The sequence below is a fragment of the Hypomesus nipponensis genome, chromosome 10 (genome assembly GCF_054491055.1).
Source record: "Hypomesus nipponensis isolate SF chromosome 10, ASM5449105v1, whole genome shotgun sequence".
In the NCBI taxonomy this organism is placed as follows: domain Eukaryota; kingdom Metazoa; phylum Chordata; class Actinopteri; order Osmeriformes; family Osmeridae; genus Hypomesus; species Hypomesus nipponensis.
Genome location: NC_140370.1, coordinates 5,327,074 through 5,350,170, shown reverse-complemented (window position 1 = coordinate 5,350,170; position 23,097 = coordinate 5,327,074). Strand labels below are relative to the sequence as shown.

Below are 23,097 nucleotides of genomic sequence, written 5' to 3'. Positions count from 1 at the left end.
AGTTTATTGTCGGTGTTTTGCTACCCCCTACCGCAGGTTAATAGAGGCGTCACCAAAACCGTGAATGTTAAATAGAAAGGAAAAATCTACCGGATATGTGCCTTTGCTACTTTGTTTAAACGTACAACTAGCAGCCGTGATAGCCTCGTTCTACAAGATGTCTGGTTCATCAAATCTAGTCGCCATGAAGAAAGTTGTACAGCAGCTACGCTTTGAAGCGAGTATAAACAGAGTAAAGGTAACGATTTATTTTATTAAATAAATATGCTAATAGAAAACTATCGGTCAACTATAGTGCTAACTAGCCAAAGCTAGTATGCTAAGGGCGTGGAAGGCACCGATCATAGATGCAGGGCGTCTGGCTAGCAAGCTAACCAACCATCTTAGTAGCCTACAACCTTCTCCTTCCACATTCTTGAAAAAAAAAGCATCGTGTTTATGTAGAAAGTCGATAAAAACTTATCTACAGAGACCATGGCTAATGTCAAGCTAGGTAGCACAGCAATGGACTCCTAGTCCCACCCTTTATCCACACACAACAGTGGATACTGGAGTCAATAGTTCATGTTCACCAACTAGCCATGTCAATTAGTTCGGCAGAACAGTATTTAAAACATCAGCCATTAATGTGTGAGTTAATGTGTGACTGTTGTGATCATCCAGGTTTCTCAGGCCGCTGCAGATCTCCAGCAGTTCTGCATGCAGAATGCCAACCAGGACCCCCTGCTCACTGGAGTTTCCACTAGTACCAATCCATTCAGACCACAGAGAGTGTGCTCCTTTTTATAAGACCCATCCACTGCATTCTTTCGGTTAGTTGATTAGCACTGGTTTTATAGAGGTCTTCACCATTCATTTATTAAACATTGTAGGAAGGGGCTGGATCCTATCCCCCAACAGTCTTTTAAGGAGACGCTGAGGTTCTGCTGACATTGAGTTGATATGACACTGTTCTGTTTGTCATTGCTTTCTTGGCTGGAATTATTTTAACACCAGTCAAAAAAAAAAAATGTTTTTGTCTTTCCAGGCCTTCATTTTGATGCTACAGGGAAATGCTGACCTCACTGACCTCCATGCCAAGGCATTCCAATGCCACATGATGTTTCAAAGTGTCTGACTCTTGTCTGGAATATTGCCATCTATTTACAGCCACATTTGGGGGGAGAAGACTGGTTTAGATTTCATGGCAGAGTGTGGTTTTTAAGTAAATTATGGTGCCTTTTCTATTCTATTTTATCCATCATTGGTCTTGACTTTTTGTATTTAGAAAATAAAACTCATTCTTGCTCTTCTACATAAATGGTTTGGACATCTCTTTCTATTTTTATTCTTTAGTGACTGGAGATAGACCCTGTTCTCATTAGCCTTTGGCTTTGATGATTTGTATATTTTACGTAGGTCATGATTGTAGGCTACTCCTTTGCATGAATCTTAGTTGAGATACCTGATTATTGATCCTCCGAGTTTTAATGTAGATACTCTGTTACCTGCATGCACTTCTAGGTAACAGTAGTTTTAGTAAAGGAAAAGTGGGGGCACATGATGAAGTAACATTCTGGACCATACATCTACTAGTTTGTTTCATTGCTCTACTATTTACTATACATACTATATATACTTGATCCGTCAAGTATTTCAGTAAAACAAATTACGGGTGTATAAACATTCAAACTGCAATTTCTGGTCCATATTCGCCACCTATATTTTGTGATTCAACAACTGAGTTTTGAGGAATTCGTTTCAACGTTTCAAATTTCAGTAGAATAAAAAATCTTGACTAGAACCTCGGGATTCTACATTTTGTCATTTCTCAGACAAAAACTCCGCCCAAGCAAGCAGATATTATCGATACAAAGCACGAAGGCGTAAGCGGTAAAGGCTACAGTACAATAATTTAAAAACGGAACTAAGACCAGCCTTTTTCCTCGGGTTCTTCAGTGGAATTGAAGTTAAACTGGTCTTGGATCTGCCTTTCTTGTGATTTCGAATCATGTGACTGAATAACTACTTGTTGCCGTGGGAACGTTACTTAGTGCGGTTTCGTGTATATTGCCACATAAGCTAGGCTAGCTAGTTAGTTAGCTAGCGGTAGGTCCTTTGCTAATAATAGCAACTAAAGCTCCATCCGATTCTTCTTGCATGCTTATGGTGACCACTTTATTATTATTATTATACTTTAGAAATGAGTGCATGCATTCCCTTCAGTGCATCGTTATGAACATCACGGTAGTGCTAAATTGGATAGCTTGCTAGCTAATTTTGGCACAACATACGTTTAGTAGAAGACAAATGAGCACGCACTGAACCACAACCATCATAATTATGATGATGCTCCAGGATGGGTCAGTCCAGCTCTTGTGTCTTACAGCAAGCAGCGGGGTTCCCCTGTTCACGCGGGGTGCTTCCAAACAACTACCTTTCTCTGTCATTGGCTCACTGAATGGAGTGCACATGTTTGGAGCGGGCCAGGGAGTTGTGTTGTCAAGCAGTGAGACCGACCGTGGCAGCAAGGTGGTGTGGAGGGTGTTCCAAGACAGTGTCATGCTCATTGCAGTGAGTGGTGGGCATAAAGGCAGCTCCAATGAGGACCTCCACCTACTTCGTCTGCTGGAGAACGTGTGGAACAGCATGGTACTCGTGTTGGGACAGGACGAACTGGCCAATGTGAGAAACGTTGAGCGGCTTAAGAAGGACCTCCGCTCCTGCTATCGCCTCATTGACCAACTGTTGGAGGAAAGACTGGAGGGCACCATGGGGGACCTAACTCACTGTGCTGATTGTCTGGTGCCTCCCAACTCTACCCTCCTCCAGGAAGCCTTGGTGGGTTTTACACAGGCTGCCGATAGTGAGTTTGGCTGCCTGATGATCCATGGACGGATAGCCGTGGCCACAGAGAAGTGGTGGCGTCTGGCCCCACAGGAGGTGGTGCTCCTCTCTGCTCTGACACGCTCTCTCTCCCTCTCTGGCTCGGTCTCCTGTGACTACCCCGTGTTCCTGCCCCAGGGAAGCCCAACAGTGGCCCACCGCCTGCTCCGCTTTCAGCTGCTCCCGGGGGCAGATGTGTGCATGCTGTGTGGCCCCAGCCCCTCCCTTCACAGGGCTGAGAGTGAGCTAGTGGGACGCTACTGGTCTCCCCTGGTGGAGGCCCTGAGAGGCTGCCTGGCTGTCGGGGAGCGTTGCCTGCCAAACACCGTCAGCCTCCGGCCCGACGTGCTGGCCTTGCTGTTCATTAACAGGGAGTCACGTCGCTCCATCTCCTGTGTGAAGTCCATCGCCAGTGCTACTCCCATTGACGCCCCTACACCCTCCAGGTCCCGCTGCTGGGAGTTGCTCAGACTCTTCTACACATTTACCACCACGCGCTACTTCAGCCTAGAGGAGGCCCCTGCTGCTGCGTCCCCAGGGGAGGGAGCTCCACAGAGGGAGACTCTGCATGAGGACTTCGCCCTGGGCTTCTCCCACCAGCCGCTGCAGTGCTACCTGGTGACTGAGGAGTGTAAGTGTTTCGGCCTGCAGACTCCCCAGCACCAGCTCTATCTGCTCACGCCACTCTCTGTGCCCACGTTCACTCTGCGTTCTGTAGCCACCCAGACCCTTTCTGCCATCACGACAGCCACAGCTTAGCTTCTAGGTTGATAATGGCCCAGGGTTCTGTTTTGTAATGTGATATTTAGACAAATGACTGATGGCTATTGATCTGCTTTGTACTGTATATGGATTAAAGCTGTGTCAACATGACCAGCACAATATACTTGAAGAGCTTTTTGCTGCAGGTGATTCTAATCATATTCTTTACCTCATACCTGGCTATATCCTAGAATGTTTTGTAGTCTTGTGTATGATATAGATTATGTTTCAATGCAAACACTTGGCGCAACTATTTGAGGATTAAGGGCACTTGTTATCTGAGTTACTGGAAGTTGCATACACTGTTGCTGAAATAACCCTTGTTTTATGTCTGTAACTTACTGCTGTTCAAATTAGTTTGAAAGATGAGGACATGATATGTCTGAAGACCATGTGTGCATTACCCTTTTATCTTCCTTAAGTGAAACTGGTACTCTTATTTTGTGAAAATGTCTGTGGACTTTTCTTAATTACTGTATTGTAGATTTGTAAATATTTAAATAAATAACCATATCACACCGCGTTCCAAATTATTATGCAAATTGCACTTAACTGTCACAAAAATGTTTTTGTTTTCAATTAAACTCCTGGATGGTATTGTGTCTCGGGTTCTTTGGATCACTGAAATCAATCTCAGACACCTGTGATAATTAGTTTGCCAGGTGAGCCCAATTAAAGGAAAACTACTTAAATTGACGTTCTACATTGTTAAGCAGGCCACAGGTTTCAAGCAATATGGGAAAGAATAAGGGTCTCTCTGCTGCTGAAAAGTGTCAAATTAGTGCAATGCCTTTGACAAGGTATAAAAACATTTTACAAGAGCTTAAGCATGACTTGTACTATGAAGATATTTTTGGCTGATTCAGAGCACAGACAGGTTTGTGCAGATAAAGGCATAAGGAGGAAGGTTTCTGCTAGACAATTTCATCGGATTAAGAGAGCAGTGGCTAAAATGCCATTACAAAGCAGCAGACAGGTGAAGCTGCTGGTGACTCTGGAGCCCCGTGAACCTCAAGGTGTCGGATCCTCCAGAGGCTGCAGTTGTGCTTAAACCTACTATTCGGCCACCTCTAACCAGGTCACAAGCAGAAACGGTTGCAGTGGGCCCAGAAATGAAGACTATATTTTTGATATTGATAAATGCTGTGCAACGCTGGATGGTCCAGATGGATGGAGTAGTGCAATGGTTCTCAATCCTGATCCTTATGCCCCCCTGGCCTGCATGTTTTAGATGTCCTGATTCAAACACACCTGATTAAAATAAATGGGTCGTTATCAGGCTTCTGTTGATAATTGCCCATTTATTTGAATCAGGGGTGTTGGAGCAGGGAAATGTCTAATGCTGGGGACACACTAAGATTTTTATAAGATTTTCAAACTGAGAGACCACAAACATGAGGACAAAAAATCCTAGATTTTGCCGTTTTGCTCCTACAGTGTGTGGTCACTCTTAACATACCTCACACCAAGGGAACATCTGATAAAATCTGCGGAACCATCAAGATACTCGGGACATATGTTACCTAGGATTGTCGCAAGGGCCGAAATCGGCCCGATTATCCTGTGGTGTGTCCCCAGCATAAAACATGCAGGGCAGGGGGGCCCGAGGACCAGGATTCAGAACCACTGGAGTAGTGGATGGCCACAATCCGTCCCAACAAGGCTGCAACGTCAGCAAGGTGGTGGCAGAGTTGTGTTTTGTGCCGGAATCATGGTGAGAGAGCTGGTTGGCCCCTTTAGGATCCCTCAAGGTGTGAAAATGACCTAATAATTTGGAACAGTGCTTTTTGAAAAAAAAAATACTGTTATCATTGGGTATACTGACTGTCATTTGTATCGACTATTTCGGAAAATCGGAGAAAGATTTAATTTGCATAATAATTTGGAACGCAGCGTAAAGTGGATAAGTAAAACACTTTTGAGCATTGATACTCTTGATTAGCAAATAATAATAATATTAAATACATTTAAGAATAAACCTTTCTTCATCATGCAATGTAACACTTTACATGTGACAACACACACACATTCACGAGTGTCCACCAATAACATTTTATACATTATTTTTATCAGAGTATCATGATTCCATTGTTTGATTAAATGGACTATTGAACAGTGAGGGGTGAACAATGCAAAATTTGCTAAAACGTGCCAGACATAATATCAGTAAGTAGTGTAATAACCTGGTTAATCATTGTAATAACATCTATGAGAGAGCAGGTCATGCAGGTTACAAGACCGGCACAGCTATGGTATTAAAAGGATGGTGTTGGTGATTATCCATTACGGATGTAGACCTTTGGCAGGGGTAGGCAACCCTGGTCCTCGAGGGACGCTGTACTGCATGTTTTAGATGTTTCCTGCTCCAGCACACCTTATCCAAATGAATGGGTCGTTATCCAGCTCCATGGAAGCTGGTGAATGACCATTCATTTGAATCAGGTGTGCTGGTGCAGGGAAACATCTGAAACATGCAGGACAGTGGCCCTCGAGGACCAGGGTTGCCTACCCCTGACCTTTGGGATGGTTAACAAGTTTCATTTATCTGAAGCTATACAGCAGCAATCACTTTCAAGGTGGTGAAATTCAATGTTGTTGACATATGCCAAGCACGTCATACATCATTTAATCTAATCAGACTTTATCAACATCTTGTGACTTTCAGCTTAGTTTTTTAAATAATGCGTACTCAATGGGGCACGCACTTTAGTCAGTGATCCTTCAGAAGAGTAACTCAAACACAGCAGTCCAATCAAACTCAGTGTTCATTCACATTGCTGTGTGTGTGTTTGTGTGCTACATTCAGAAGCCAGATGTGTTTTCTCATCAGATTCCCCCAGTTTGAATGAGGTTTGGCATTTGATCCTCCGCATTCCCTCCATGCCAACTATAGAATAACGTCCCCTAAATGCAATTCAATCAACTGAGGCCACACTGTCAGGTCTTCGTTTACTGTGTTTACTCATTGTCAGACATCTAGTGAAGTTTGACTTTTTAAAAATGTATTACAGAAACGTAACACCTAACGTAGCCTAGTTACTGCTCTGGTTGAAGATGATGCAATCAATCCAGCAGTGAATCGCTGTTTTAGTGTGGGCTACATAGAACTGCTGTAGACTACAGAATTTGAGCTGCACAAAATCGGCTCATTTCCAAATAGGAGGGGTTGTGCTCATTTTCTCCAGAATGGCCTGGCCACAGTCTCCTCCCAAAAACTATCTGAACGCGGGTGTTTGTCCGCCGAAGAATAAGAGGGAGTTCCACGAAGCTAGACAGAGTTTGAAGCGTCACTTGGTCCTCTCGCATAGGTTCATCAGTTCTGTCTATCGTCTCGGTAACCGGAGAACCGACCTTGATTGACAACCTGACGGTGCGTAATAGGTACGGGAGGAGATGGGGGTGGGATACAATCCTCTAAAGCAGGGGTACACTTTGGGTGAACTGCCATGTGCATAGTAAAAGAGAGCAATCTGTATTTGAACACGAGCTTTAACATCCCCATCTCAAACAGAACAGTATATTCACTTTCCCTGTGTTTAACGTCTTATCTTAATTGTAAGGTTCAAAGGTCTGCCCGGGCTTTTTTAGACGTGTGCCTGTTGTGCAACGCCACACACTATTGGATTCATCGAGGGTGACGGTGGTCGCAGAAGCTTAACTACTTTTTAAAAAGTGTTAGAGCAACTTTGTACAATGTTGCCGTACAGGAGTTTACGTATTTCAGTCAAGGGGCGAAATTACTTGATATTCAGCAGCGGGGCACACAATGCTCCTGGGCACCATGGATCCAGTGTCTGCTCAATGATAATTTCCTCTCCGCTGTCCCCTTTTTATTCTGTTGTTAGAACCTTAGGGATAAGCGCAGCGCTGAGGGGTCGTGTTCAAGAGAGAATGTCCGCAAACGGAGTGGCCTCTCGGGGCAAGGTGTTGACCATCGACACCATGAACCCCACCGTGAAGAAGGTTGAATATGCTGTGCGCGGACCTATTGTGCAGCGCGCAGTGCAAATTGAGAAGGAATTAAAAGAGGTAACGTATGTCAATGGCTTAAAGTATGTCATGTCTAGAATTGTGCTTATTCATGCAATTTATTGCATTTTCTACAAAAGACCCGAGCTGCTACGTTCCCCAAAGTTAAGATAAGATTAGATCGTCTCCCTCAGGCTCTCATAGTTTGACACACAAGTGACACGTAGAACTGTACACGTTTTTTTGGGCGCTTTCTATAGCCGACTTAGGGCTATCTGTTGGCCTAACAATCCAAGTGAACGGCTAGTGTTACTTAAGGAGCGAAAACCGAAATGCAATGCACTCGTAGCCTTATGCACGAGACAAATGATCGTATAGTGTAAAATCAAACTGTTGTGAAAGTTTAGCGTTCTATGCATTTCCAACTTCACACCGGTGACGTGTTATAATTTCCTTCTAAGGAATACACTACATTAACGATTTTTCTTTGAATTGATCTCTCCCCTTTATTTCTGAACACATGTTCCAGTGTTCCACCCCACTAAATATTATCCAATGAGAAGACTGTGATCCTCACCTCCTTTACTCACACCCTCTTTAATTATAAACTTCTTAGTTTAACCACCCACATGTCAAAGTCTAGCAATTAGTTATTAATTTTCAATTCTGCCAACTCTAAAGTTAGTTGGGGACACACGCGCCTCTTAACCATACAATGACGTCCACAATGCTTTAACAGGAGTACCCTCACTGGAGCAAACACAAACTTCAACGTAACACTGCCTTCTGTCGTACACAGTGTCACTCTTATGTAATCCCCATAAGAAGTCCGAAATGGTTTACCAAGGTGTTCAGTTTTGCCACTTTAATTCCTGAATCTGTCGTTTAACAAGACGTGCCAAAAACACATAGGAGCCATCCCCTGACATGTAACGACCAACTCAGGAGCTTCTGGAAGTTGTTGACTTTAAGCATTTTGTCAACATGCATGCAGTTCATCCAGTGCAACATGGCTTGGGAGATTGATGTGAAGAACACAGTTTGATCCGGGTTTGTCCTCTCTGGTCATTGACTGTTCATGGCGATTTATTTTGTCCACAGGTTAAACCCAGAAGTTTCAACCAAACTGCATACTCAACCTCCTCCTATTGCTTTATTTAAAGTGTTGCTAAGAGAAACCAAGGATAGTGACCTCTTCAATAGTTTACAGAGCCCGGTCTTGTGTGGTAAGTGGGACCTTGGAGTTCCTGTATCCAGGAGCATCTGCTAAGTGATCCTTGCTGGTTGGAGGGGGGTTGGGCTAAGGGCTGGGTGCGGGGGGAGGGGAAACAGTCATGGTCATGACATCTATGGGCAGATGGTAGAGTTGTAATGAACTTTGGATCCATTGCGTTTTCTATTTGCTGTGACTCAAAACTGGGATTATGGGATCGTTCATTTGTCATGAGCATGATTAGAACAAATCTGACTTTGGATGTTTCAAAGCAGGTAGTGTCTATGGTGAGTATGAATGAGTGTGTTTTTGGCAGCAGGTATAAGGGGGTTTCATTGTAATCCTGTTTAATCGCTCCTGCAATAAGCCTATCAGATCAATGGTCTCTTTTTACTATAGAGGCTGTTACAAGTTTAACTGGTCAAGCCTGCATTCTCAATAGCTTCAGAGTTACGCCTGGAGGTGTTAGGTTTCTTTTGGAAGACCATGCACAAAAGCTTTTTGTAGCTCACATGGTTGTCCAATAGGTACTGAAATAATACACACCCAGACATGTCCAAAGATAGCCAAACAGACTCCCCTCCCCCGCCCCAAACTCCACACACTCTCTCTTTTCCCTCCAAGCATTTTTTGAATGTAACCCAGGACGACATAATAGTTGGGAACTTGTGTATCTTAGTTACGGATTGAAGCACCTACTGTGTACCTGAGATGGCTAAGTTGTCACTACACTAATTCCTCTATTTGTGATATCAAACAGGAAATGAAAATACTAAGTTGAGCAAAACCAAAGTCCCCATCCACAGTTCATTCACTCTTTGCTGATGGCTGGTTGAGAGGCCCACAGAGATGCCTGCTTAAACCTGAAGTATCCATGGGGACAGAGGGGAATGCACAGTTGCTGTCACATTCCTCCCACACATTCTTGCATATATCAAAGATTCCTTTATCAACAGTCTTTTACCACTGTGATGTTTGAAAATGTAATATGTTGCCATTAGGTCTGCGGGGATCACACATTTTCATATGGATGTTGTTTTATCCTATTTATTTGCGAGCACTCCAAATTATATTCCAATTTACAGTTGCCCACAGATATAGAATACACCACTGATTGGTTCTGTATGTCAACAGAGTTTTGTTTGTCTGCCTTTATGCAGTGATAAAACCCTTTCAGGCACACAGGAATTCTAGAATGTTCTCAGAGAGAAGAGCCTGGCTCACATTTTGTACAGACCTTTTTGCAATAAAGGGTCCTCTTGTCATGAATGGGAGGTCCTCTGAACACAGGTTCATCACTCCCCCTCTATCATTTGATTGGTCAAAAGTGAGAGACACCTCTATTTGGTGACCAATAGCTGGGTTGTACTTTATTTTTTTTCTTCTTCTGAACTCTTACCAGTACAGCTGGTGCAATAGGATTGGGTTAAAGTTCCCCTCTGAAACAACAGAGGGACTGATTTGATTCCTGCTGTGCTTCAGTGTGTTCCGTTTGAGGCTGCTCTGCTGAGCATGTTGTTGTGGGTGTCAAATAGAAAACATCTGGAGGCTGACTGAGGAGAGTGAAGACTCGTCAGTTCTGTGCTATACACAAGGTTCTCAGACTATACCTAGAGAGGAAAGAAAGGCCTTTTTATTGACCTGTAACAGATCATTCTTTGACAGACAATTCAGATACACATCTGCTTTGTTTTTTTCATTTTCCCTGGTGTCCCCAACAAAGTTGAAGTTAAGCTTTATATAATCATAATAGGCCTACTGTATGTGGTATTGGTTTCTGTGTTTCAGTTGGAGTTTTCTGATCTCTTTTGAGACATAGGATGAGGACTGGTTGTATGCTTTGATATTGATACTGAGATACATTCACAAAGGCAAACTATTTCCTTCAATTACTTTTGATTTTGATGCTGAAGTATTGCATATGAGCAGAACACAGGCATTTCTGATGGAATAGATCAAAACACGATGATCATCCTTCACTTTTGTGGATCTTTTTTGAGTGCCTTGTGCGTTTGTCTTGCAGGGGGTCAAGAAGCCCTTTTCTGAGGTCATCAAGGCCAACATTGGTGACGCGCATGCGATGGGCCAGCAGCCAATCACCTTCTTCCGTCAGGTATGTCACGGCATTTTAGGTCCCCATGTCATGGCCCTGGCTGGGCCCCAGTTTTTCATAGTGTTCTCCCTGCCCCCTGCTTTTCTGTTGCTCTCCCTGGGTGTGTGTCTGTGTTATGTGCGTGTCCTGTCTCTCTGTTGGTCTCCCTGGCTGTGTGTCTGTGTTATGTGCGTGTCCTGTCTCTCTGTTGGTCTCCCTGGCTGTGTGTCTGTGTTATGTGCGTGTCCTGTCTCTCTGTTGGTCTCCCTGGCTGTGTGTCTGTGTTATGTGCGTGTCCTGTCTCTCTGTTGCTCTCCCTGGGTGTGTGTCTGTGTTATGTGCGTGTCCTGTCTCTCTGTTGCTCTCCCTGGGTGTGTGTCTGTGTTATGTGCGTGTCCTGTCTCTCTGTTGGTCTCCCTGGCTGTGTGTCTGTGTTGTAAGCATGTCCTGTCTCTTTCTCTCCCCTGGTTCCCTTCACACTTATGTTTCGTCATTAATCACCCAGCTGTAGTCTGTTTGGGTTGCTGTGTCGCTGTATGAGTAACCTGCTCCCTCATGTTTCCGCCCTATGTCTTCCCAACTTATTTTGCTTTGTTCCCCCCCCCCCCCCCGGTTTATTTATTGAATTTGGGTAATAAAGCTCAATTCTTTCAATCCTGCTCTCCTACCTCAGATTGTCATGCAACATCATCATTATCTACCTCTGTGTCATCTGGCTCCCTGCCCTCTGTCTTATTCAAGGTCCTGGCACTCTGCTCATACCCGGAACTCCTGAATGACAATAGTTTTCCAGAGGATGCGAAAAGTAGAGCGCGTCGCATTTTGAAGTCTTGTGGAGGGAGCAGTTTGGGTATGTTTTATTCTGACAACCTGGTATGTGAAAAAGAAGAAACCTTAATCAATTACGGGGGGGGGAATATGAAACCTCCTAAGCGTCTTATAATGTTCCAACATCATATCGTAACATGAAGGGTAAAGAAAGGTTTTGGTTATGGACCCTCCATGATGTGCTTGTGTCTTCCTCAGGTGCGTACAGCGCCAGTCAGGGTATAGACTGTGTGCGTCAGGACGTGGCCAGCTACATTGAACGCAGGGATGGAGGTGTACCAAGCGATCCAGACAACATCTACCTCACCACAGGAGCCAGTGATGGCATTGTGGTACCAACATTTTTGAATAATATCGAGCTACTTTTCTAGCGTGCATGGGAAAGAAGGGTGTAGACAATGTGAAGGGACACTGTCAGACTATTGAGACTCACCCTGCTTTGTACGCTGTTAGCCTCTCACACTCGTCCTCTCTCTCCCCCTGTGTCTGTGTCAGACCATGCTGAAGCTGCTGGTGTGTGGCGAAGGCCAAGGGCGGACGGGGATCATGATCTCCATCCCCCAGTACCCCCTCTACTCAGCCGCCCTGGCGGAGCTGGGCGCCGTGCAGATCAACTACTACCTGAACGAGGAGCAGTGCTGGAGCATGGACCTCAGTGAGCTGCATCGCGCTCTGGAGGAGGCTAGGCGCCACTGCAACCCCCGGGCACTCTGCATCATCAACCCTGGGAACCCCACAGGTCAGTTAAACCAGCTCTCACTCACCCCCATCGAGAGACATGTCAACTCTGATTTAAGGCCCGACTTAAAGGTCTATGTAAATATTCATGTGTTGGTCAAAGTGTTAGTGTTCAAAAAAGGATTTTGAAACCAATCCGTCTGGAAAAATCTATCACACTTGGATTGATGTTAGAGTAGGGTGTCATTAGTTGAAAGGGAGATTAAACTGACAGCGCTTGTGTCTGTGCTTCTTTTAGGCTGATCAATAGATGGCGCCACAGAACAAAGATCCACATCTAACGCTTCCCCCATAAATCTCCCTCTCTCCGACAGGTCAGGTCCAAAGCAGGCAGTGTATTGAGGATGTGATCCGATTCGCTGCAAAGGAGCGCCTGTTCCTAATGGCTGACGAGGTACAATTAAAACACGACTGTTAAGGGTTGTTTGCATTAGAAACCTACCATAAAAAACTCGGACCTTCATTTAAATCTAAGGTTCCCCCGCAGTGGACGAGTGTCGAACCCTTTACCACTCTGCCCCTCCTCCAAGGTGTACCAGGACAACGTGTATGCAGAGGGATGCCAGTTCCACTCCTTCAAGAAGGTTCTGTTTGAGATGGGACCAGAGTATTCCAGCACTGTGGAGCTGGCATCCTTCCACTCCACCTCCAAGTGCTACATGGGAGAGTAAGCTGTCATCTTGAGATGCACTACATATTCATGAGAACCCTGTCCCTCCATACCTCTTGTTACAGTTGTTAGAAATAGTAGTAGGAATAGTGAGTACTTTATTGATCCCCAATGGGAAATTGCGGCATTGCAGCAGGTAAGATAAAAAAAGAGAATATAGGAATAGATAATCAATATTTATAAAAAATTCCAATACAAAATACGCAATATACAAATGGATAACACATACAAGAAGAAAAAAATATAAACGCAATACAAAAACACATAATACTCAATGCAGTGAATCATTATAATGTTTACCATAATGGTCACTGGCAAGAAGGACTTCCGGTAGCTCTCCTTGTGACACTGGGGTGTGGTCCGTGTTATACTGAAGGTGATCCTCTTCACCATAACCATGCCGTGGAGGGGGAGGGAGGCATTATCCATAATGGACAGCTGCTTGGACAGTCCTTGCCTCTACCACTTCCTCTAGGGTGCTAAGGTTAGACCCCAGAATAGAGACAGCCTTCCTCCAAAATAACTGCCTCTGTCTGTCTGCTAGGTGTGGTTTCCGCGGAGGTTACATGGAGGTGATCAACATGGATGGTGAGGTGAAGGACCAGCTAAGCAAGCTGGTCTCTGTCCGCCTGTGTCCCCCTGTCCCTGGTCAGGCCCTGATGGACCTGGTGGTCAACTCCCCTCAGCCCGGAGAGCCGTCCTATAACTCCTTCATCAAGGTTCAGTAACACACAACAAACATCCCAATCCCTGATCATGCAGAATGCAGTACAGTATTAATGACTGTAATAAAAGTGTGTTAACTGTTTACGATGGGGGAAACATTGTTGAAGCGTGTAACATTTCCTGATTAGTTGTACATTTTTACCCTGTTGCCTTCTGGCAGGCGATACTGAAGCATTCGGTCTCGCACACGCAGACTGGACAATAGTTTCTTTCCGAGGGCCATCAGGCTTCTGAATGGACATTGATATGGACATTGATACACTTCTCACTAGTCACTTTACACATTGTGCAAACAGTAGCTAAAAGTGACAATCAGCAATATTTCAGTATTGTACTTCACTTGTCTTAGGTTAGCATAGGTTTATAAGGTTAGTATAGGTTATTTCAGCTACTGGTTGCACATCAGCTAGCCTGACGTTGTCATACGCATAATTGTAGTCAGAATATAGTCTGATAACTCTCCATTGGGCTGTGACTATGGGGCGTGTTTCAACCGAACTCGTAAAATAATAGCCTCTTTGCTCAATTGGATAACCTACAACCAATCATAGCAACGTAATATGTTGTTTGTTGAAAACAAATTCAACCCAAGCGCTCTTTCGTGACGTTGTTGATTACGTTACTGTTGATCATCTGTCCATCATCGTATAAAGCCCGCCCTGGCAATTTCATTGGTCCGCCCAGCTCCTGGTTTTATATAGTTTGTCCCCAATACAGCCCCTCCAGACCCATTTTCCCGGTTAGGTTAGTATAGGTTATTATGTGTATTTAGAGGTTTAGTATACTGTATTGAATATTGTATATTATTGTATATTAGGAGGTTCACTATATTTTAGCTTATCATAGATGTAATTTATGTTCCGTGTACTCATATGTTATGTTATGCCAGATTGCTTTGCGTTGTCTTGTCCTAAGAATTTCAGTGCCCAGTCTGACCCTGTGTTGTTCTGTGCATCTGACAATAAAAGACTTGAGCTTGAACATAAGGAGGACATAATCAGGAGACAAAGGCCTGATTTAGTTATGTTATATTCAAATGTATGCTCTCTCTGACCCTCTCCCTCTCTCTTTCTCTCTGTCTTTTTATGTATTATTCTCTCTGTCTGACTGTCTCTGCCTTTCACTTAATTTCTCTCTGTCTTTCTTTTTCCTTTCTCTCCCTCTCTCAGGAGCGCACTGCTACCCTCGGTGCCCTGGCAGAGAAGGCCCGCCTGACAGAGCAGATTCTGAACACGGTGCCTGGCATCAGCTGCAACCCGGTACAGGGGGCCATGTACTCCTTCCCCCGCATCACCCTGCCAGACAGAGCTATCAGAGAGGCCCAGGTCAGACCTCCACCCTCTGGCCATCATTGGAAATCTGCCACTCACCGACTCAAATAGCCTTCATAAAAATAGGATGTTCAATATTGTTGATGCCTGATGTGGGCCTGTTTCTCCAGGAAATGGGTCAAGCTCCAGATATGTTCTACTGTATGAAGATGCTGGAGGAGACTGGGATCTGCCTGGTCCCTGGCAGTGGCTTCGGACAGAAAGAGGGGACCTACCACTTCAGGTTGGGTTCTACTCACCTCCACTCTCTTTCTTTCTTTCTTTAAAAAAAAAAATAAGTAACAGTGTCATTGTCCTATTGTGAAAATGATCTTCGCTCAAAGTCCTGCTGCACCTAGCTAATCGATTACTGTGGAGTGTGAGTGTGCATAGTTTATGATTTATTATGCACTGCTGTTCTGTCCTTTAATCCCCTCCTCCTCCTTTTTCCAGAATGACCATTTTGCCTTCAACTGACAAGCTGAAGATCCTGTTGGAAAAAGTGAAGGAGTTTCACCAGCAGTTCACCCAGCAGTACTCCTAACCACCCTTGTCTCTCAGTCAATCTGTTAACAGACCGCTTATAGCACCATCAGAATGAATCTGCCTCCCAGTGCCTTTTACGCAGTGGCTGTGGTGGTGGTCATTATGACGATGCACTTTAGCCCCCTTCAAGATGCCAAGCCACACAGGCCTAAGTGTCATTTATTTCAATGCAATTTCAATTTAAACTATTAGACACAAACTGGGAATTTTTTTTTTTTTTTATGTAGATTCATATCAAGTGTATTTTTATCTGACATTACAAAGTACCATCATTTCTGACTTTTAGGATTTGTGAGTATACAAGTGTAGATGTCCACTGAGGTAGTAGTATGGTGTTGTACTGTAAAAGTACATTCACAAGATGGCACCATTCAGAACTAATGAAGGACTAATGAAAATGGTAGAGTAGTATCTGTGGTGATTGCACATTATGTAGAAAAATAATCACATATACTGTATATATGTATAAGTCAAGTTTTTGTGAAAATGAGCTGGGGGCTGTTTATTTCGTATGCTAAATAAAGACAACATTTATAATTAATATTGTTTGTTCAACAAAACAGTTAGTAATGAATAAAGCTTTTTCTACTGAGGCACAGGAACGACGTTAGCAACTGCTACGGGTGCATAGACCTCCACTAAGGGGGCTTTCTTGCTTATTTGGAGTACTTTACAACAACAGTACAATGATCTTGAGTATGGAACATTCTATGAGAGAAGAAGGCTGGGAAACGATTCAGGGGCCCCAACATACATGAAAGGCAGGGAAGGGGGAAAGCTAAAGAACTCATGTTCTCTCCACCACCATGAATACCCCTCCACAGTCCGCTCTCTCTTGAACACTTGATACCAAGATGCAAATGTGGACCCGGGCTTGCACCTCCTGTGACTATGTAAAGTTGAATGTTGTGATGCTTCAATAACGGAATAAGATGATTTTCATATGAGTAATGTTCTTGGGAAATATAATTCAAGGTCATCAAAGACCAATAACCACAAAGCTGTTGGTGATTAGCAAAATAATAAAGATGACTACCGTGCCTCTCAAACTCCCCATGGAGAGTGAGGAGCCGACTGCCTTCACACTGAGCACACACACACACACCCCAGGAAGGAGGCCGACTGCTGTTTGTCCCCAGCTAAAGCTGTCAGGATTAGGAGTTTCCCATGAGGCCTCTTTAAATTGATTTTCAAAAGCTAGATATTCTGTTTCTGTAATACAGTTCTTGTATTACAATCATCAAGATTTATATATTTGTATATATATATATATATATATATATATATATATGTATATATATATATATCTTTATACTATTTAAAATCACAAGAACAGCCTTCAGAAAGAATAAGAAAATATATGACAGATGTATTTTTTATGTCAATTAAAATGCACTACTGTGCTCCGTTTTTCTCGGCTGCGACTGCCAACTTTAATTATCTTTGACAAAGCAAAGCCCACCTCTAATTAAGCTTTGTTATCCTGTAGCACTCACTGTTCACTCTCACAGCAAGACACGCCTCCTCATGTCTCTCTCCCAAATTACATTGCTTGCACTTCTTTCGCTGGTCACCATCCTCTCGTTTGATCTAACCTTCCTCACAGGTCATTGTGGAGTTCAAAGGTTGTGATTAGTCAGGCGGAGAACTGGGTCAGCGAGAGTGGTGCATGCCAGCCTTCACCACTTGCAGAAAGAGCCTTCGCCTATTGCTCATTCTGCACATGAGGATGGACAGCTGCCTTAATATCACAGACACCCAAGAAAACTGAGAGACCATCTGTTGGCAAAAGGGCATTTCCCTTTTTGACCAACAGATGTCCTAATGTTGGATGCCATTTAGCTCAACCAGTGGAAGAATGTGACAATCAGAATGTGAGAGTCGTGATTGATTCTCACGGAGTTGTGGGAGTTGTGACAGCACAGGCCTTCTCAAGCACAATAGAGTACAAGTGTCAGGATGAATAATTATTGGTCCAGACCTTGGTAGGATTACTTTATTTTGCCCCTACAACTCACACTCTTCAAATTCACACCATCCTTGGCTCAATTTGTGTCCATCTATTATGGCTGTCTTTTCACACAAACACAAGATGAGAGTACTCACAATACTGAAGATTCTTGGACTTTTAAGAGACCAGTGCACCTTTTACCAGAAGGGTAAACACTTTTTACCCTTTTGTTCCTTCCACCTCAACTTCAAAAAGTAAAGAAAAAGGTGCAGTGGTCTCTTCTTTTTTTGCAGAGCTGTAAATGCACACAGCAATTGTCTTTTCAGTCTCTTGTTGGAGCCCCACGTCTGGCTGTGGTGTCTACAGTCTTTTGATTACCACAGCTTACTCTCAATGCTGCTATTACAGAGCAATTAAGGGATGTTTGGAAATGTGTACCTGCATTGTGGAACCTACAGTAAGATCTGCTTTTGGAATGACCTCATCTCCAATCAGCAAGTTCATTGTCTGAGTAAAGAACGTGTGTGATGCTAAGTGTAGATTCTGACATCAGAGTTGGTACCAAACCTGGGCCCATCCAACAACCAAAGTGTCAACACTACCCAGGCTTGACGAGTTGTTGTTGGTTTGAAAGTAATTGCAGACTTGTTGACTTGGAGAAAATGTGACTTCTCTCATTGTGATTAGATGTGTAATTATATATGTGATATGGGATTCTGAGTTTGTGTAATGAGGCAAATTTGACATTTCTCTCATGAGATCACCTCAGTAAGACTACCAGTGAGGCTTACAGCACCTCCCCGTAGCCTGAAGTTGGCTGATCCCTCTCCCATGACACGTACTACTGCAAATCGAGGTTCAGACAGAGAGAAAGACAGAGAGAAAGTAAGAGTTAGTAGAGCAGAGATTTCGCTAGGGTGATAAATCTTGTTGTGATCTGGTGTCTCTGCTGTAGCAGTGCCTCAGAATCTCTCACAGGGTAATTAATCAATCCCAGACTGGAGTCATTGATTGTTCTCTGTAGCCCCCAGATGGTGTGTTTACGCTTCTCCATTTCATTTGCCACTAAGCTCCTTTCTACTGCTCAATCTCATTGGCAAATGTGACACTCCGCAGCCTCATGCCATCAGCAGACTAGGTATCGATTGGCATCGTTCTGAAAATCAATCTACTTATTTTGATTTAGGAGATTTGGTTTGGTCTCATTTCCACCCACCTTTGCAATTATTACATGTCAGATCACGTTAAAAGGAATAAGACTTTGTATGTCGATCTGATGGACATTGAGGACATGTTACCGTTCTTGTACACTCTGATACATCATGTTTGGGCCCATAGATAATGGCTGGTTGTCACCTGATTGTCCACACTGATGAGTGAATGTGTCAGTATTTGGGCTTGAAGATTATTTTAGTGGATTTTTTCCCCTCTTACATTATACTGATATTCTGACGTCCTGTGTATGTGTGTGGCTAGTCCTGTTTCAGAGAACAAAGCAGGTTTTAGAGGTGATGTAATCTTCGTTCTCTTTATACGGGACACGCTTTGTGGGGGTGGTGGTGTGGCAAGACTCCCTACTGAGTTCAACTGTTAGCTCTGTCTTCTCTACGGCAGTCACTGACAAAGATTTCGCCTGACAAATTATTAAAGCAAAAAAACAAGTCATATGAACTAGATAGAGCAGGAGGTGTGAAAAAACCCATGGAGCACATGTCCTGTAAAAAATGATGCTATGACACATGGCAGATCATTGATTGATAAAAATCCACTAAAGTCAGTGTAGAAAAGAACAGTATATAATAAGACTTTTGTGAAACTGACACGGTTTGACATGTTTTTGCAGTTTGTTGGTCTAACCAGTGTATTGACAGACAGTGTTGTTTTGCTTACCACAAAGACAGCTGAATTCATTAGATCACCTTTGTCAGTTTATACCTGCTATACATATTTCATATCACAACAAGCAAAACTGACAAAAAAGTTTTACATAACGCCTCATTTCTCATTAGAATATTAAAAAACATCTTGACTCTGGTCAATTGCCGACATGTTTAATTCATTACTCACTTGTCCAGTTGTCAGAGACCATCACCTCTCTCATAGCCAGTCCTGACTGATTAGAAATGCACCACACAACAAGGCAAAGTAGACTGTCAAAAAGTAAACCGTCAAAGCCCACGTCGAGTTTTATTTTCATTATTTCTTTCCGATAGCACATTTTCAACATCAGATCTTAAATAAGTTATTATCGAAGCTTCTTTTTGAACAAGAAAGTTCATGTGAGAAAGTGTCAAATTGGACTGATGAAAGTTGTTTAGCTCCTAAGTTAAGCTGTGTTTTCAGCAATGAAGTGTTGTAACATACTAAGTTTGGCTTCTGTCCTCACGTCCTACTGAGTCACTGATGGCCAATGCCAGCTGGAGGGGAAGAGGCCATCGGCAACAAGTGTTCGCTGACTCACAGACACCATGTGACCGTGTGTGCATGCCACGTGGATATGCATGCATGTGTGTGTGTGTGTTGGTACCATACCAACGTTCACCCATCTCAGTTTACTGCTTATAATGAAAGATATGGATTCATCCAGTCTCTTCCAGAGTCTCAACTAGGGCCTCATCCAGAATCTTATTCGGGGTGTCTCATTTGAGACTGGCTCAACCAGGGCCTCGCCCACTCTCATCCAGGGTCTCATCCACAGTCTCCAGGGTATACCATTCTTATCACCTGCTCCCCGGGCAGGACACAGCCATCGACCACAGGGGGCATGCTCTGCATGCAGCATCCTATCATCATCTGTCCTTGACTGCAGCAATTAGGCCCTCATCACTCAGTTCTGTGCATCCTACACAGCTCCTTCCATCCATCTCTCTCTGTCTGTGCAACACTTCTCATGCAGCGCGTTGTTTGATGAGTGGTGAGGTTCTGCACCGCCAGTGTTGTCTCACAAAAAGATTCTTCTGAGGCTTCTTCTGTTTGTTTTATGGGCGTTCTCTTGGTACACCATAATGAACAATATCATGCATGTTGACATAGTGTAACGCCACAGTGTAAAAGAGAGGCCGGATAGGTAACAATGGAGGAGATGAAAGAAAAGGGGAAGATTCTCCCGGACCACCCCTCTCCACACATGACCCCCCCCCCCCCCCCACACACACACACACACTCACCCCTCCCCCCCCCCCCCTCTCTGCCCCTCCACACTCTTTACTTTTCTCCTCTGTTTGTAGCTCGATAGATTTTCTTCCAGAATGATTAATTGGTCGAGGGGGACTGGGGTGACACTGGGGAGCTGGGGTCACCAGGTTGCCTGCCAATGGAGTGCAGTCTCTTGTCAGGCCTGGTTCTGGACCCTTGGCCAGGTGTTTGGATTGTCTATGTTTCACCACACCTCCCAGCCAGCTTCCACTCCCTCTCTGCAGTCATGTTATGTTAAGGCAGGCATCATGCTCTAATTCTTGGAAGACATGTACAATACAACCTCACTTCAGTCACTAATACAGATATATTTAAATACGTATTACTTGGGTGAAAGTCTCTTGATGGAGTGATCAATTGTGGATACAGCAGCGGTGAAAGAGGAGTTAATCGACTTCATGGGTAACCAATGGGTGTCGTCGTGATTTTTATTTATTTATGGCGAACCTCAGCATTTGATATCACGAGTAACCAATGGGTGTCGTCGTGATTTTTATTTATTTATGCCGAACCTCAGCATTTGATTCATCAGTACCGCCCTCCTTCTCTTTCCCGCTCCTAACACCCAAGTTCACATTTTCAAATCCTGTTCGTATTTTCTCGTGCGCCGACAGCGTGGAACCAACACTTGCTCTTGCTTTGATCCATGAAACAAGCCGCGCAACATTTATATCACGGATAACACTTTTGTGATTTATCCAAACATAAATTTGAGCACTTTTGATAAGTCTCATGAAAATGAGAAAATAAAGCCGACGTTGTTGTGCTTAACAGAGTAAATCAGTTGAGGGGACAGTGAAGAGTCATAGGCTACCAAATTAATGACTACATATTAACTTTAAAACTTAGCATTGAAACACAGGCACCGATATATATTTTTTCTTAATCGAAACCACGTCCAATAGCAGACTGGAAGTCCGTCCCACTCGGAGAAGACCGATCGGCAGAGCGCAGATGATCGCAGCCGGTGCCTGTGGAGTAATCATGGTGCTGGTGTTGGTGATACTGATCCCGGTCGTGGTCAACTCCGCTGGAACATCAGCTCGCTACGAGATGCTAGGATCTTGTCAGATGGTGTGTGATCCACATGGAACTAAGTCCACAGCTACAGACAAAGCTAACACAATAAGAGACAGTCGTTTAGTCCAGTCTTTACCCACATTTATTCAGGGGCCAAAAGGGGAGGCTGGCCGCACTGGTAGAATAGGCCCTAGGGGACCTCTGGGAGTGCCAGGACCGCCTGGACCCGTCGGCCCACCTGGGGAACGGGGGGAGCCCGGCCGTCCAGGAATACCTGGACCACCTGGAGAAAATGGTCCCACTGGTGCGATAAGCGCAGCAACATACAACACTGTCCCCAAGATTGCTTTCTACGCCGGACTGAAAAAACAACACGAGGGTTATGAAGTTCTTAAATTTGACGACGTGGTTACCAATCTTGGCAATCACTATGATCCTACAACGGGAAAATTCACTTGCTCAATACCGGGGATATACTTCTTCGTTTACCATGTGCTAATGCGGGGAGGAGACGGTACCAGCATGTGGGCTGATCTCTGTAAAAACAACCAGGTGAGGCTTTTATTGATGTCGCCGAACAAGTCTTGAACTGTCACAACCTCTAGATAACGTAGGAAATGTTCTTTCTTGTAAGTTTATAGCAGAAAGATTTCGATTTCAGACCACATTACCTTTACGCATAGAATGTTGATTTTCACTCGTCAACATAGTTGGCACAAAGATAAAATGATGGAATAAATGGCCATAATATTAAAATATTAAGATCAAACGCGTAGAATTAAAATATTAATATAATTTTATACATAATAATAATTGTATATATAGTTGTAAATTAGTGCAGTGTTGTAAATAGGATAGATTCCGTGTATGGCGGTGGAGCTGTCCATGGTACACAGGACGCACCCAAACTCTCAAAAGGGTAAACAATTTTCTGAAAATCAGGAAACTCAATTGTATGCACTAGACATGCAGTGAATGCAATTTTACTATAAAGCATTTAAGACTTGAAACTTTGCCCCCCAGGTACGAGCCAGTGCCATTGCCCAGGACGCAGACCAGAATTACGACTATGCCAGTAACAGCGTTGTCTTGCATCTCGAGCCAGGGGACGAGATCTACATTAAGCTGGACGGTGGTAAAGCGCATGGAGGAAACAACAACAAATACAGCACCTTCTCTGGCTTCATAATATACGCCGATTAAACAGCGACG

At 43.9% G+C, this 23,097-nt stretch overlaps 4 protein-coding genes across 11 annotated transcripts; all 4 read left to right on the top strand.

Moving 5' to 3' along the window:
- The first annotated feature begins 80 nt into the window (after positions 1-80).
- On the top strand, positions 81-1,300 carry LOC146270943 (guanine nucleotide-binding protein G(I)/G(S)/G(O) subunit gamma-5). The gene is made up of 3 exons (XM_084706782.1): positions 81-238; positions 664-812; positions 1,028-1,300. Exons 1-2 carry the CDS (start codon positions 158-160, stop codon positions 787-789), a joined length of 207 nt encoding a protein of 68 aa, XP_084562908.1. The 5' UTR covers positions 81-157; the 3' UTR covers positions 790-812; positions 1,028-1,300.
- Positions 1,301-1,986: 686 nt separating this feature from the next.
- Positions 1,987-4,175, top strand: fuz (fuzzy planar cell polarity protein). 2 transcript variants are annotated; one of them, XM_084706781.1, is made up of 2 exons: positions 1,987-2,820; positions 3,004-4,175. In XM_084706781.1, exons 1-2 carry the CDS (start codon positions 2,323-2,325, stop codon positions 3,622-3,624), a joined length of 1,119 nt encoding a protein of 372 aa, XP_084562907.1. In that variant the 5' UTR covers positions 1,987-2,322; the 3' UTR covers positions 3,625-4,175. The 2 variants fall into 2 exon arrangements, with proteins under 2 accessions (XP_084562907.1, XP_084562906.1); XM_084706780.1 differs by having other exon boundaries at positions 1,987-4,175.
- A 2,723-nt stretch (positions 4,176-6,898) lies between these two features.
- On the top strand, positions 6,899-16,260 carry gpt (glutamic--pyruvic transaminase). 3 transcript variants are annotated; one of them, XM_084706778.1, is made up of 12 exons: positions 6,899-6,997; positions 7,473-7,656; positions 10,833-10,922; positions 11,643-11,751; positions 11,928-12,061; positions 12,225-12,468; positions 12,782-12,861; positions 12,998-13,134; positions 13,682-13,856; positions 15,033-15,188; positions 15,305-15,417; positions 15,627-16,260. In XM_084706778.1, exons 2-12 carry the CDS (start codon positions 7,519-7,521, stop codon positions 15,715-15,717), a joined length of 1,467 nt encoding a protein of 488 aa, XP_084562904.1. In that variant the 5' UTR covers positions 6,899-6,997; positions 7,473-7,518; the 3' UTR covers positions 15,718-16,260. The 3 variants fall into 3 exon arrangements, with proteins under 3 accessions (XP_084562904.1, XP_084562905.1, XP_084562903.1); XM_084706779.1 differs by having other exon boundaries at positions 6,899-7,008; XM_084706777.1 differs by lacking the exon at positions 6,899-6,997 and having other exon boundaries at positions 7,232-7,656.
- A 5,559-nt stretch (positions 16,261-21,819) lies between these two features.
- Positions 21,820-23,088, top strand: c1ql3b (complement component 1, q subcomponent-like 3b). 5 transcript variants are annotated; one of them, XM_084707376.1, is made up of 3 exons: positions 21,847-21,981; positions 22,036-22,437; positions 22,909-23,088. In XM_084707376.1, the coding sequence occupies exons 1-3, from the start codon at positions 21,850-21,852 to the stop codon at positions 23,086-23,088; spliced, it is 714 nt and encodes a 237-aa protein (XP_084563502.1). In that variant the 5' UTR covers positions 21,847-21,849. The 5 variants fall into 5 exon arrangements, with proteins under 5 accessions (XP_084563497.1, XP_084563502.1, XP_084563500.1 ...); XM_084707374.1 differs by having other exon boundaries at positions 21,850-21,962; positions 22,002-22,437; XM_084707372.1 differs by having other exon boundaries at positions 21,850-21,962; positions 21,996-22,437.
- Positions 23,089-23,097: the final 9 nt, after the last annotated feature.

Excerpts from the sequence above, each read along its gene's own strand:
- LOC146270943 (XM_084706782.1), top strand. The coding sequence starts at position 158 with ATGTCTGGTTCATCAAATCTAGTCGCCATGAAGAAAGTTGTACAGCAG. Across the intron at positions 239-663 it reads CGAGTATAAACAGAGTAAAG|GTTTCTCAGGCCGCTGCAGA; the intron begins GTAACGATTTAT and ends GTGATCATCCAG.
- fuz (XM_084706780.1), top strand. The coding sequence starts at position 2,323 with ATGATGATGCTCCAGGATGGGTCAGTCCAGCTCTTGTGTCTTACAGCA.
- gpt (XM_084706777.1), top strand. The coding sequence starts at position 7,321 with ATGTTGCCGTACAGGAGTTTACGTATTTCAGTCAAGGGGCGAAATTAC. Across the intron at positions 10,923-11,642 it reads CAATCACCTTCTTCCGTCAG|GTCCTGGCACTCTGCTCATA; the intron begins GTATGTCACGGC and ends GTCTTATTCAAG. Across the intron at positions 15,189-15,304 it reads GAGCTATCAGAGAGGCCCAG|GAAATGGGTCAAGCTCCAGA; the intron begins GTCAGACCTCCA and ends CTGTTTCTCCAG.
- c1ql3b (XM_084707371.1), top strand. The coding sequence starts at position 21,820 with ATGATCGCAGCCGGTGCCTGTGGAGTAATCATGGTGCTGGTGTTGGTG. Across the intron at positions 22,438-22,908 it reads ATCTCTGTAAAAACAACCAG|GTACGAGCCAGTGCCATTGC; the intron begins GTGAGGCTTTTA and ends TTTGCCCCCCAG.